Raw genomic sequence first — 14,107 nt, 5'->3', positions numbered from 1 at the left:
ACAAATTAATTCGTTCATTAAAAATACGTTTTTTTTATTGATACAAAAAGTGTCTTGATTGGATTACCGCATATTAAAGAAAATCAATTCGAGTCATATTTTTTTAAGATTATTATTAAAAAAATGTACATCAGATATTTATATTTTAATAATCATTTTTAAATTTCAAATAGACAAAAATATATTTACAGATTCTCTATCATTAGGTTAGGTTAGGTTATCGCCATTTTTTAAAATATGATTTATCTTTGCAGGCGGACGCCAGCACCGCTTTCCTGCGGGCAGCGCGTGCGGGTCAAATCGAGAAGATCATCAGCCTCTTAGAACAAGGGGTCGACATTAATGTTAGCAATGCTGTAAGTATTACTGATAATAATAATAAGGCTCTTGAACTCAATACACGTAACAGTGAAATTGTTTTTGCGTCAGACACATTTCCCTCCGACGTCATATAGAAAAATATTGCAATAAAAATTAACATTCATCAGGCCTAAAATTTTGACTTTAAAATATAAATTTATTATTAATATTTAAATGGATAGAGCACAGGTCAGTAGAGCTGTTCTGTAACAAAAAAATCGAAATTCGTAAAGACCATCCTGAAATATTATGCACCTAATGTTTATAACCAGTGCTCTAGCTGGTTACGAAGTAATATTACAGAATAAGACAGATGACCTAACTAGTGATCTAAGGTGGGCAAAGGCTTCCTAACATCTCAAGCAAAAAAAATGGAGCTGAGTAAAGTATTAAAGCTTCAACCATTTCGAGCTCAAATACGTTGGTTTCAAAAACGAAATGCGGATTTCTTCACAGTGCATTCCTTCACAGCCCTGGAAGAGATGAATTACTAACATAAATTTGACACAGGAAAACTCATTGGTACGCGTGGTCAGATACGCGTGTTCCAACCACCACCTCCAAAGCCACGAGTTAGAACTAAAAATTTTGGTGTTACGTTAACTCGTAATGCACTGTTTTCGTAAATCTTCCTATACAAAATTTGAACTGTAAGAAATATAAACCATTTCTTATTTCGGCAATGTGCCGCCAACTTTGAGAACTACGAGTAAGATGTTATGTCCATTGTTGCTTTATTAATATTGGGCCACTCACTCTCCAAACTGGAAAACAATAATACTAAAGTTGGATTTATATTTGTCTGACGTGACGCGTACGATATCGGTTTAATATGGTAACGTTCATACTAGTAATACGTAATGTGTTGTGATGGCTTCTGTTGTGTCTCATCAGAAACGATTCCAGTTGAGTCAGAGCGGAAGGGGGGGGGGGGAATGGGCGTCATATATTTTCTTTATATCGTCATCAATTAAAGAATGTGCTTTTCACTTTAAAATATTATCAGAAGGCGTCGGAACATGACATATAAATGTGACACGGACATATCAGACAAATATAAATCCACCTTGAGTATTGCAGTTTGGCGGCAGACTGCACAGCCCTACTGCCAAGTAAAAATTGCGACAAATTGTACTATGCGTCCTGTAACTGCTCTAATATTAGATATGTATACGCCTATCAAGCGTAATACGTACCTTTTTAAGGTTTAACCTTAACCCTACGTCCTTTCTTGCCTAATGAAAATGTAAAAAATCAAAGAATAACTTTACTAAATATAACAAATCTTTTCATTTCATTCCAAAAATAAATTAGTTTGACATGTCAATAATGACCAGCGTAAAAAAATATTGTAGCTTAATTTGCGAATATTTTCCAACTATATGAACCTCGAATGAAATGAGTTTTATGATTATAGTAATAAAGTGCTTTTTGGTGAAGCAAATCGTCACGGGCATGTTCGTTTGACACGCGATTAAGTCACGAATAGAGGTTTTCTATTGGTATTACGTAAATAATGCGGACCTAAATGCAGCATATGTTATATGTAAAGAAACGTCAATAATATATTATATTTTTAAGCCAAAAGCAATAATTAGTCCTTAAGGCTCTTTACTCGTGGTGGAATTTTGTATTGCCTCACTTTTGGTTTGGACAAATAGACCTGCAGTTCGATTAATTACTATATAAAAACAGTAACAAAATCGTTATTGACGTATTTTTTTTTTGTGGTAATGATGGTAAGTGGTTACCACCGCCCAAAGACAATGGCGTTGTAAGAAATATTAACCATTCCTTACATCACCAATGCGCCACCAAACTTGTAAGCTAAGATGTTACGTCCCTTGTACATGTAGTTACACTGACTCACTCACCCTTCAAACCGGAATACAAAAATACTGAGTACGGCTGTTTGGCGGTAGAATATCTGATGAGTGGGTGCTACCTATCCAGACGGGCTTGCACCAAAAAGAAAATGTGTGTAACATAAACTTTTTTTCTAATTGTATCTCATCTGACTGATGGCTTTGTATTAATAAATACATTCTTGAAAACAACAAAAGTATTTATTTATTTCAATGCAAAATATGTAATTGTAATTTTATATCTTTGTCATTTAAAAAAAAAAAACTTCGATAGGCTTTACATGTCAACCGGATGATAGCTTTAAGATTAAATTACGATTAACGAGCGCTCGGATACACCTACTTGAATAAAATATATTTTGTTGATTTATGATAATTATTATTTTACAAAAGCATCCGTTGAGTTAACTAAAATTATGAAGACAATTTTCTTCAATTATGATGATAGAATCATTCGCACCCTTCTCCTTTTATTTTTATTTCCTTAATAATCGAACAATTTTTATCAGACAAAAAGGCTCACCATAGCTAATAGTTCTATCAAAAAAATAGCGTGGCATTTTTTGGATAGGTCAGAACGAAAAGTATAGGAAGTATATATACGTTGACAATTTGTTGTGCTATATAACAGACTAGAGAAAATAACAATGGCTTGAGTTTTTTTTTAATATTCTATAGTTGAAAATATTAATTATATTTTTTAAACAAAAATTGCATTCAAAAAGTTCAATTAGATTTTTTTATATTTTACTAACATTTTTTTTAAATACAATGACAATAAGAATATAGTAGAAATGAAAATTATACTAACGTAACAATTAATTAACATAACCGTTATATTATTAATAATATAGCTATCATGTTAGTTTAAGGTAACCGTCCATATGAATTGGCTAAGGTTCTTGCAAGGAAAGCATAAAGCTTATTCTAACACACTGATCCAGTGTAAGTTGGTCGATTTATTTAACCGATTATTCTTACCGACGAATAGTTTGAGGTTATTTGTAAAATCAAATTAAGAACGAGAGAATTCTGTGTTGTTTTTTCATAATTTTCGTTAAAAATCCAAAAAGTTTATTAATTGCTTCATATATTATCGTAAATTAGAAATATCGAGCTATATAAACTTGTATTTAAGCACAAATACTCGTAGTTGAAATGAAAGGTTTTATTTTAGGTAAACACGAATTTATCGAACTTGAAACACTTGGACGAGAGCCAAGTTAATGTTCGGTTGCAGATGACTTCTGCTGTTTTATTCTTGTCATAGTTTCCAATTTTGGCAACAGTTTTGTAGAGTGGAAACTGGATATTGTAGTAGAATATATAACAGCTTTGTGACCTTAATTGGTGCAAATTTTGTTCAATGATTATAACTTTTTATCGTGTACTTTAATCAACAGGTGATATAATATTACCATAGAATACTTAGTATTGTTCTTTTCCCGTTCGAACTTTCAGTGAACTTTGTAACTAGAAGCAGAAAAGGCGAGCCTTTATTAACATCTAGAGACGCGGTAGCGTGGCAGCCAAGTTCAAGTTACAGAACTGGCGAGCAGCACCGTGTTAAGAATTATTAACATAAAGGCCATAATTAAACATAAATTATAATTAAAATTGCTATACCAATCTTGACCGCGTGGAATGGCAACAAGAATGCTATCAAAATTGATACATACCTATATATACCTACTTCATTGAATTATCTTAAAAGCAACTATATAATGTAATTTTACAAAGTCTAATATAAAGCTACGAACGGTTCGGAATGTAGATTGCTAAATTAAATTGATAAAATGTAACAAGATTCATTTAAATTTAAATTTTCGTAATGTATATTCTTTCGTGAGAAACTGGTACGAAACTTAATAAGTTAGTAGTTCAGAGTCAAATAAAGAGATGTACAGATTCGCTAAACAAAGTAAAGTATCGTCGAATTAGTTATCTTATATTGTTATCTTGCATAAAAATTAACTGTCATTAACTTGTAAACGTCTTTATATGTATATGTCTTAGGAATTATCCCACCATTCTGCTCCAATGCAGCTTGGTGAATTCAAATCACGGTGTTTTCCCTTATTACGGAACACCGGATGAATATAATTAAAGATATAAATTAAACACAAAGTGGTGTTACCCGGATATCAGTATTATATATAACATTTAAAACCCATCTGTACAAACCATTTCGCAATCTCGGCTCCAGTTGGTTGGTGGTGCACTTGGTGTTAGGGCTTTGTGCAAGCCCGTCTATATAGCAGTACTCGATATTGATGTGTTCCGGTTTGGTGGATGAGACAGTGCTACTACAGGCACAAGGGACATAATATCTTAGTTCCAAAGGTCGGTGGCGCATTGGCGATGCAAGGAATGGTTAATATTCCTTACAGCATTGTCTATAGGCGGTGTTGAACACTTACCTTTATAATGAAAAAAAAAAATGAATGTAAAACTAAATGTTCCATAAATGTTAAAAGGAAAAAGTAATACAAATTCACAAAAGAGTAAGTCGTTAACATTAAAACAGCAACACAATTGTAATTATTTATTATTCTTGGTGCTGACCTCAAAACATTTCAGTGGTGATAAAACACACTGGACTTAAACACAAAGCGGTTTAATTCTGTATCTCAATCTTGAACGAGACATGAAAATAATATTTTGATAAAAGTTTTAGCCCATTTGAGTTTATCACTGGATAATCAAAGATCACTTGTTCAGACTCGATATGTCTAATTTACTTTGTCTCGTGAAGGCAAAAAGTGAGGAAACTAGCATGTGTTGAATGAAAGTAGCCTGTGGAATAATTCAACTTCTTCTCAAAAGGAGAGTAGGCTTCGGTCCTGAAAAACATTTAAATGCTGTTACTTACTGTATTTAAAAAACTGTATTTTAATGAGTTACTGTAATGTCAACAGCTTGAGTGTTTTAGGATGAGAATTTATCTTAAGTCAAAAAAGTATCAAAATTCTAAATCAAGATATACTTAATTTAAATACTTAATTCCACGACGCACAAACAATTTTGTATCATCTATTACAAATATTAAATTAATTTTCTTTTTACAGAATGGTTTGAATGCTATCCATCTTGCATCAAAAGATGGTCACGTAGAAGTTGTTCGTGAACTTCTGGAACGTGGAGCAGCAATCGATGCTGCTACTAAGAAGGGCAATACCGCTCTGCATATCGCGTCCCTTGCTGGTCAGGAGGCAGTCGTTAAACTGCTGGTGCAGAATGGAGCTCAAGTATGTGATCAATTAAATATTTAGAACATTAATTCTTTACAGTATAAGTGCCTTGTTATTCTAGCAGGTGTTTAATAAGGTCTCGAGGCCCTGAATTCAAGATTGGATCTAGCCAATTAAAAGCAATTGGGTTCTACTATTAAAAAAAAATCAGCAGCTAGAAGTTTACAATTTCCACTCCCGTACCTTGGAAATCGCGTAAAACCGTTGAAACTCCTTCATCTCGTTTTGGTTTTGCCGATTATGAGTCAAAGAGAGTACTCATGCTTGTGCATAACTGTGCATTATAGGATATCCGGTTGGCTAGTATCCCTATTGTAGTCTAAAAGCATGAATTTTAAGTATTTTTTCAGGTGCAATAAAAGAACCAAACAACATTTTTGGAACCCATTATTCTACCAGATATTTATTTTCAAATAAAAAGATTTTATTCCAGACTTTTTGAACTATCCGATATCGCAATCAATCCGCTAGCGCAAAAGAGAAATATGTAAAGAAGGCTTAGTCGAACTTACGATATTAGGACAATAGTCTCGAAAAAAGAAGTTTTGAGTAAAGCTATGCGCAGTCTAAGGCAATACTACTTTATACTTCTGAGGTTCCTACTATAGGCCCATACTTCCTGCCTGTCTCTACTTCAAAAAACACATTATCCAAATTTCTTTCTTCCAAACGAGCGGTTTTAGCCTCCTTTCCTCCTCAGAGCTCATGTTTCTGAGCTCTCAATCCGAGCACTGTCATGTTTAATCATGAACGCATAAGTTTCACTAAAGTAACAGAATTTCGGAAAATAATTTGAAATTTGCAAAATCCTCTGAAAGTATGAAAATAAAGAGCGATTTTTTTCAAATCTAGACTAGAATACTCCCTTAAGAATGGCTTTTGTGCCCGAAATCGGTCAGGAGGACATCATTATACAGAAAGATTTTTTCATTTTTGTTAGCTTAACTACTATTTTAGTAAAGTGTCGCAGCTAATGAATCTACTTTACGTTCTAGTCTAACTTACGTTCATTAATCCTCAATAAACTCATCGGGTTCTATTAGTTTATCACAACTTACAATTTTCATTATTAAATTAAAATAAATCTATAATATTAATTCAGATTTAACGCATTATTGATAAAAATAACTTCCAAGAAGAACAAATGTTCCCTTTCAGTCGATTCGTTATCAATCTTTAGCGAATGAATTAATGCATTTCTTCAACAGCCAACAAATCCTGTCCGAGTATAAACTTATTAATAATTCAAAAACAGGGTCGTTGACCCCAATCTTTCAGGACCGACACGACATAAATCATAACGAATGCGGTTTATGACGAACACTTCCTTTTATAGCTTTTTTATGTTCAATGATAGAAGGAAATAAATGTGTGGTATACCTTTAATATTAAATACACGTAGGGTAGCTAAAAAGATATAGAGAATAGCCATATCAACCCTATATATCTTAGTCCATTTCTAATTTAAGTATAAATACATTTGTCTTACAATTTGCTGATAAACTCATTTTTTGTTAAAAATTTCATCCAATTTCAACATTAATAGAAATTTATTTCTGACTTTATATTAAATAAATACCAAAACCTGACAAACGTTGTCCTGATTATATATATATAAATACATAATAAATAAATAAAATGTTTTGGAACTAATGACGTTATAATTTTTTGTCTTAGGTCAACATTCAATCCCAGAATGGCTTCACGCCCTTGTACATGGCAGCTCAGGAGAACCACGATGGAGTTGTCAAGTTTCTTCTCTCAAACGGAGCTAATCAAAGCTTGGCTACCGAGGTATATATAAAGGGTTTCAAATCTTTGAATATATTACCTTTTAGAACCAATTGCAAGTGACTTATTTCTATATGTTCTATAGGACGGTTTCACGCCTCTCGCCGTGGCCATGCAACAAGGTCACGAGAAGGTTGTCGCGGTTCTTTTAGAAGCTGACACTCGAGGCAGGGTCCGCTTGCCCGCTCTGCACATTGCTGCCAAGAAAGATGATGTGAAAGCTGCTAACTTATTACTGGAGGTAATGTTATATAAGTTGAATTATTGAATACGAGCACAAGACGTGGTACTCACATCACAGACATCACACATCCGTCTATATTAATATTATAAATGCGAACAAACTCTGTCGGTTAAGCTTACTTTACCGGCCAAGTAATATTTGATATTTGGTAAGTAAACTTGAACCCCAAGCGAGGACATAGCCTACCAACTCCTATCTAGTCTATTTGCCAGCTTTTGCCGACTATTTTTTTAAACTTTTGCATACTTTTTTGAAAGTAACTAATATTCGTCAGTTGCTACCAGACAAATAAATAAATAATTTGCCAAACAGATAAGAACCTGAACTGAACTTTGTCTTAGCCTATTAAAATGGTAGAATCTACACTCCGAATCGGTGGACGACGTGGTGGTGGTGAACTTAATATAGTTTGTTTAATATTGATTCAAAAGTGCTTGTAAAAGCCTACTTGAATAAAGTATATTTTGATATAAGATTTTGATTTTTGAATACATGATTTTAAAAATCCGCAGTGATTACTAATTACAATAGGATATTCAATAATTATTAATATATTCAAAGAACTAGGTTAAATTACACCAACGATATAATTTTTTCCTATCGATCAATTATATCAATAATATAACTATATACATAAATTCAAAATTTGTAATATAAGCTTGTCATAGTACAAAAATAACTTTATAAGGCTAAGCTGCTATAAGAAAAAATGACAAAAAAACATGGTTCTAACAATTTTATTCTCAGAATGAACACAACCCCGATGTGACATCAAAGTCCGGCTTCACTCCGCTTCACATCGCAGCACACTATGGCAACGAATCGGTTGCTCGATTGCTATTGGCTAAAGGAGCTGACGTCAATTGCGCCGCCAAACATAACATTTGCCCTCTACACGTTGCTGCTAAATGGGGTAGGTTAAAATACAGTATAGCCTATTCCAATCAAATAGATTAAAGAAAAATCAATACCAACTAACAGTTCTTGATTGATATAACTCTATTTATAAGGCACAGTTACTAGACGTGAAGTTAACTGATGATTTTGAGTTCTAAACCGCGGCAAGCACCTCTAATTCATGAATTTAGAAGTGTTTAATTTATATTTATAATTAATTTCGTGGTCGGCGGTGAAGGAAAACATCGTGAGGAAACCTGCACGTGTTGGATGTCTTTTGAATACACAAATGCAAATCAGTCAATCAAAGAAAAAGAAAATATTTTTATCAAAACAAAATAAATATAAACATTATATTTATAAAAAATATATATTAAATAGATTTTTATTTAAATTTTTTTTTAAATTACAAATTGACTACCTTTTCGTTCCTGGTTAAAATGTCTATAGCATATAAATTTATCGAGTTTTTCAATCAAGGAATTATCTGTAACAAACTGGATTTAAAAAAAAAATGTAGATTTATTTTTTATCTCTTTCCAGTTTTATCGAAATAAGAGAATAGGGAATAAGCGAGTACACTTGTGTTTGCACACACACACACTTGCATTACGTGTAATGTTTCATACACATTAGGCTAGTAATGAGTGAAGAACAAAATTCGTTCAGAATATTTTCATTAGTTCTTTCTTTTATTTAGGTAAAGAGAATATGGTTGCTCTTCTCTGCGACAGTGGAGCTAATGTAGAGGCTCGGACCAGGGACGGTCTCACTCCCTTGCACTGCGCAGCGCGTTCTGGACACGAGCGTGTGGTTGAAGCTTTACTGGATAGAGGTGCTCCGATTACTAGTAAAAGCAAGGTTAGTATAAGTTATTATTGTTGATTTTAACAGGTGTTAATGGTCCGTAGGGATATTAAAGACATTTAGGATTACTGGTTGCAGCAAAAAATGTGTTTTTTTGGTATTTGAAATCAGCTACTGGAAGTATGAGAGTTCAGTTTTTGTGGAACAGTAAAATAGTTGAAAACTGATCGTTGTCAATTTGAAATAAAATGTATTCAGTTGATGAAAAGACAATGTTAATTGATAAATCATGTATGGGATATTCGAGTTTGTCCTTATGGAATAGGTAGAAATATTCTGCAAGGAAAAACTCGAAACTCACTAAAGATCACGATTTTGTAACGACAAAATATGTGACTTAAACAATAATAACATTTAAAGAATACACGCATCAAAATCACATAACACCAGGAGTACAAGGGACATACTCGTAACATCTTAGTCGTCAAATTTGCTCTTTATCGATGTAAGAAATGGATAATTTTTCTTACAGTCACAATATCTCTGGGTGGTGGTGACCACTTACTGTCCACTCACCTATATTGTTAATTCTTACTGTATAGCAGTAGATGATTACTTTGTAATTAAAATATTTGAAAAGAATGACTACTGAGTTTCTTGTCGGTTCTTCTCGGTAAAATCTACTTTCCGAACAGGTTGTATCTTTACTGCAATAGCATAGCAATTCAAAAGTGCCTCTATGAACCTATTTGAAGGAAGAATATTTTGATTTCGATTTTTGGAATTTGTTTCAAAATCTAATATTTTTTATTTTAATTGTTATTTTTAAAGATATCATTTATATAATCTTGTACTGAGGTTTTTTTTTAGAAAATCTATTAAAAATTTTGTTTGCCGTTATATTTTATAAAATAACAAAGTAAAAGTATATCGTTACAAGGCGAAATTATAAATTAATACTAAATCGTGAATTACGGACGATGTAATGGAAACTGTCAATTCTGACAGAGTGATGAATTTATGTACAAACTAAATAAATGTAAAGCATAATTCTTGCTGATAAATTAGAACGATCTCTCTGCATTGCTACAAGACGTTTTAAACAAAACGCGAGAAAACCAAAAACACGATTTGTAAAAGACGGCGCGCCGTGCTAAAATATCTCAACATTATGATGACGTATTCGATCTTAAGGACGCTTACAGCAATAATATTTGATGGAAAAAAAAAACAATTGTCTCGTTGATCGAATGAATATCGTTGACTATAATAATTATAAGGCGGTAGCAAAATGACGTATCACCATAATGAATAAGTCAGCTGTCAATATTTCACGAGTGAGATACGAAGTGGATTCTGACCGCTTCACACTGAGGGCTAATGAAAGTTATTGGCTTTTTCTGAAATCGGTCAGAAGAACGTCATGATCAATTGCTCGCCGAAATGCTATGATGGCTCAGTGGGTAGATTCATTGATTTAACGAAAACAAATCAGATTTATAGGTTTAGGTTTATTCATTTTTAGGATAACTTTGTGAGGAATCTGTCAGATAAAAATCTGCTAAGTGCGTATACCAAGTTGCATTTGACGTGGTGTGGTGCCAAGCCCTCGCAATGAGACCCGGGAACATTTACAGGCTCTTAATTTACATCTAAATTGCTATTATTTTTATTTTTATATTACTATTATTAGGCTTCTATTATCTATCGAGGAATATTCGGCATGTATTGGGAAGACTTGCCGTCACGGAGAAGACCGTCGAAACTTTTCGAAACATGTAGGGGATCCTTTGAGAAATTACAAAACGTTAACAAATGTTAACGAGAAATCGAAATAGCTGATAATTTGTACACTCTCTCTCTATGTAGGAGTAAATACATATCATACCATAGATAAATATTACATTGTATTTTTAGAATGGCCTCGCACCCCTCCATATGGCTGCCCAAGGAGATCATTCCGAAGCCGCTCGGGTGTTGCTCTCGCGTAGAGCCCCCGTTGATGACGTCACCGTGGACTACTTAACCGCCCTTCACGTGGCTGCTCATTGTGGACACGCTAAAGTGGCTAAATTGCTCTTGGATAGGTAAGATTCATTAGCCATAAATAAATATTACTTTTAAAGGTAATTTAGCACACGAAAACTGTTGTACTAATTTGAACATTTTTTTTAAAGTTCATACACTCTCTCTTAATTACAAACACACACATACACATGCAAAAATCTTATTGAAGAATAATTTATATAATACAAATGCTACTATAATCAAAGGGGTAGGTAAAATAAATGGTAAGAACTTTTGAATATATTTTAAAACAGTAAAGAAAAGTTTACAAGAATTATCCCGTTGAGTTTCTGTCGTCGGTTCTCAGGACAGTATATTCTCATTTCTGAATCAGTAGTTGTTTTTCTTAATCTTAAACAACCAGTAAATATATTTGTTATAAATATTTGCTTAGTTATGTTAATAGAATAATGGTTCTTGAATTTCTTTTCATGGAAATATTTAACGAGTTCTGTTAGTCTATAGTTTCTTTTTGCCATTCAAAATAACAATTATCTGTACCAGAAATGCTGATGCTAACGCACGTGCTTTGAATGGCTTCACACCGCTTCACATCGCCTGCAAGAAGAATAGGATCAAGGTTGTGGAACTACTCTTGAAATATGGAGCAAGTAAGTTCTGACTATTATGGAAATAATTTCTGCAAATCATAACTTGTAAATTCAAAGCCAATATTAATTGTAACAATTGTTTAATTAGGTATCCAAGCGACAACAGAGTCTGGGTTGACTCCACTTCACGTTGCCTCCTTTATGGGTTGCATGAATATCGTGATATATCTGCTGCAGCATGAGGCCAACCCTGACGTGCCAACTGTTAGAGGAGAGACTCCCTTGCACTTAGCTGCTAGAGCTAATCAGGTAAAAAATGCAATCATATACTTTTCATAGGTAATAATATAAGAACTATTGAAATGAGCCGATTGCGGGTTCAAACCCAGGAAACCACCACTGAGTATTCATGTTAATATGTCTTCGTAATCCTTTGCACGGTGGTTAATAGTGTGTGTAAACTGTATTCAACTATACCCTTGAAGCCCCAAATAGTTTCCTCAACAGGAGAGAATTTATTTGCCCCAAAGTGGGATATTACATCACAATTTAATAACAAATATATTTTGTATGAGTATAAATTTTAAAATTTTAAACTTTATATACAGACGGACATCATACGCATTTTGCTTCGTAACGGCGCAGCGGTTGAAGCAAAAGCCAGGGAACGACAGACACCGTTGCACATTGCTTCTAGACTCGGCAATGTTGATATTGCTGTATTATTGCTGCAACATGGCGCTGACGTCCGTGCGATGACTGCTGATCATTATAACGCGCTACACATTGCTGCTAAACAGCATAATCATGACGTGAGTGATTTAGAAATTCTAATATACGTACTTAATACAATTACCGAGTTACTAAAATTAGACACATTTTTGATTGAACTAAAATTGAATTCAATTCCATACAAGCATATATTGTAAGGCTTACTTAATTATATATTTTTATTATATTACTAAACACATAAACAACACATTAAGAATGCCCATCATACCTCTGCTAGGGTGGAAAACTAAACTAAACTTTCTGTATAATTTTCCAAAAATGTACATCATAATTCCGAATTGATCCACAGGTTGCGGCTGCTCTTATCGAGCACAATGCTCCCTTAACTGCAACTACTAAAAAAGGGTTTACGGCACTTCATCTCGCTGCTAAATACGGAAATCTTAAGGTAAAGAAATTAAGCTAATAGATCTTATTTATATACAGATTTTTTTATTTCTACTGGGAAACAACTAAGAATTAATTGAATATTTAAAGTTATAAGTTTTAATTTCTTCTGACATATAAACAACAAAAAAATCACTTGAATATTTAAATATATAAGTATCAACTAATAGAAACAAGTAATGTTTATCTCTAGGTGGCGAACTTGCTCCTTGCTCACGGAGCATCACCAGACCAAGCCGGTAAAAATGGCATGACTCCACTTCACATCGCTGCTCAGTACGATCAGCAAGCAGTCGCCAATACATTACTCGAAAAAGGAGCTGACGCTAAGGTAATATCTAAATTATATGAATGACTTAAATAATTTAACAATTTATATATTTATATAACTAAAACTAACTCTTTGTTTAGGCGATCGCTAAAAATGGACATACTCCATTACATATAGCAGCTCGGAAGAACCAGATGGAAACAGCAGCTACTTTATTGGAATATGGAGCGCTGACTAATGCTGAGTCGAAGGCTGGTTTCACGCCATTGCATTTGGCAGCTCAACAGGTCAGTAACACGTGGCATTTGCACAAAATGCTATACTACGTTAAATTGATCAATCAAATTTGTGGTATTGTCTTGGTACAAAATTTAGAGTGCTTCTGACCCATTGTTTCCGGTTTCCAGGGTCATACAGAAATGTGCTCCCTGCTTTTGGAACATGGAGCAGAAGTAGACCAACAAGCTAAGAATGGTCTCGCAGCTCTACACCTCGCTGCTCAGGAGGATCGCGTTCCAGTAGCTCAGCTCTTGGTGAAGAATGGTGCTGAGGTGACTGTTGAAATTCATTTTGATTTTCATAAGAATTTGAATTTAAATGAAGAACTTCTTAGTAAAGTTAATTAAAAATTTTAGGAAAAATAACAGAATTGCATTTTTTTACACATTGTCTTCAAAAGAAAAATCTAATTTAATTTAATTTATTTATAAATAATTACACTTTGGTAAAGATCTAAATGACTATCATAATTAAGTAGAATCAGGCATTAATTTATTTTAAAGATTACCTAGTTGTTATTATTATTGTATGTTTATTGATTTTAA

The 14,107-nt window shown here is 33.4% G+C and overlaps 1 protein-coding gene across 8 annotated transcripts in view; it reads left to right on the top strand.

The window, feature by feature from the left end:
* Positions 1–14,107, top strand: part of LOC113393537 (ankyrin-2) — a 143,585-nt gene that overhangs the window by 22,744 nt on the left and 106,734 nt on the right. For all 8 annotated transcript variants that reach the window (XM_064219069.1, XM_026630486.2, XM_064219075.1 and 5 more), the window contains exons 2-15: positions 255–356; positions 5,294–5,473; positions 7,154–7,270; positions 7,353–7,508; positions 8,259–8,424; positions 9,109–9,269; positions 11,133–11,302; positions 11,787–11,893; positions 11,982–12,142; positions 12,442–12,645; positions 12,915–13,013; positions 13,206–13,343; positions 13,424–13,570; positions 13,691–13,834. In XM_064219069.1, the coding sequence (XP_064075139.1) occupies positions 255–356; positions 5,294–5,473; positions 7,154–7,270; positions 7,353–7,508; positions 8,259–8,424; positions 9,109–9,269; positions 11,133–11,302; positions 11,787–11,893; positions 11,982–12,142; positions 12,442–12,645; positions 12,915–13,013; positions 13,206–13,343; positions 13,424–13,570; positions 13,691–13,834 (2,052 nt within the window). The remainder of the gene's footprint in view (positions 1–254; positions 357–5,293; positions 5,474–7,153; positions 7,271–7,352; positions 7,509–8,258; positions 8,425–9,108; positions 9,270–11,132; positions 11,303–11,786; positions 11,894–11,981; positions 12,143–12,441; positions 12,646–12,914; positions 13,014–13,205; positions 13,344–13,423; positions 13,571–13,690; positions 13,835–14,107) is intronic.

This window comes from Vanessa tameamea, chromosome 26, assembly GCF_037043105.1.
Source record: "Vanessa tameamea isolate UH-Manoa-2023 chromosome 26, ilVanTame1 primary haplotype, whole genome shotgun sequence".
NCBI classification, from domain to species: domain Eukaryota; kingdom Metazoa; phylum Arthropoda; class Insecta; order Lepidoptera; family Nymphalidae; genus Vanessa; species Vanessa tameamea.
Note: the sequence above shows the minus strand (reverse complement) of the source record. Positions and strands in the feature narration are given on the sequence as shown.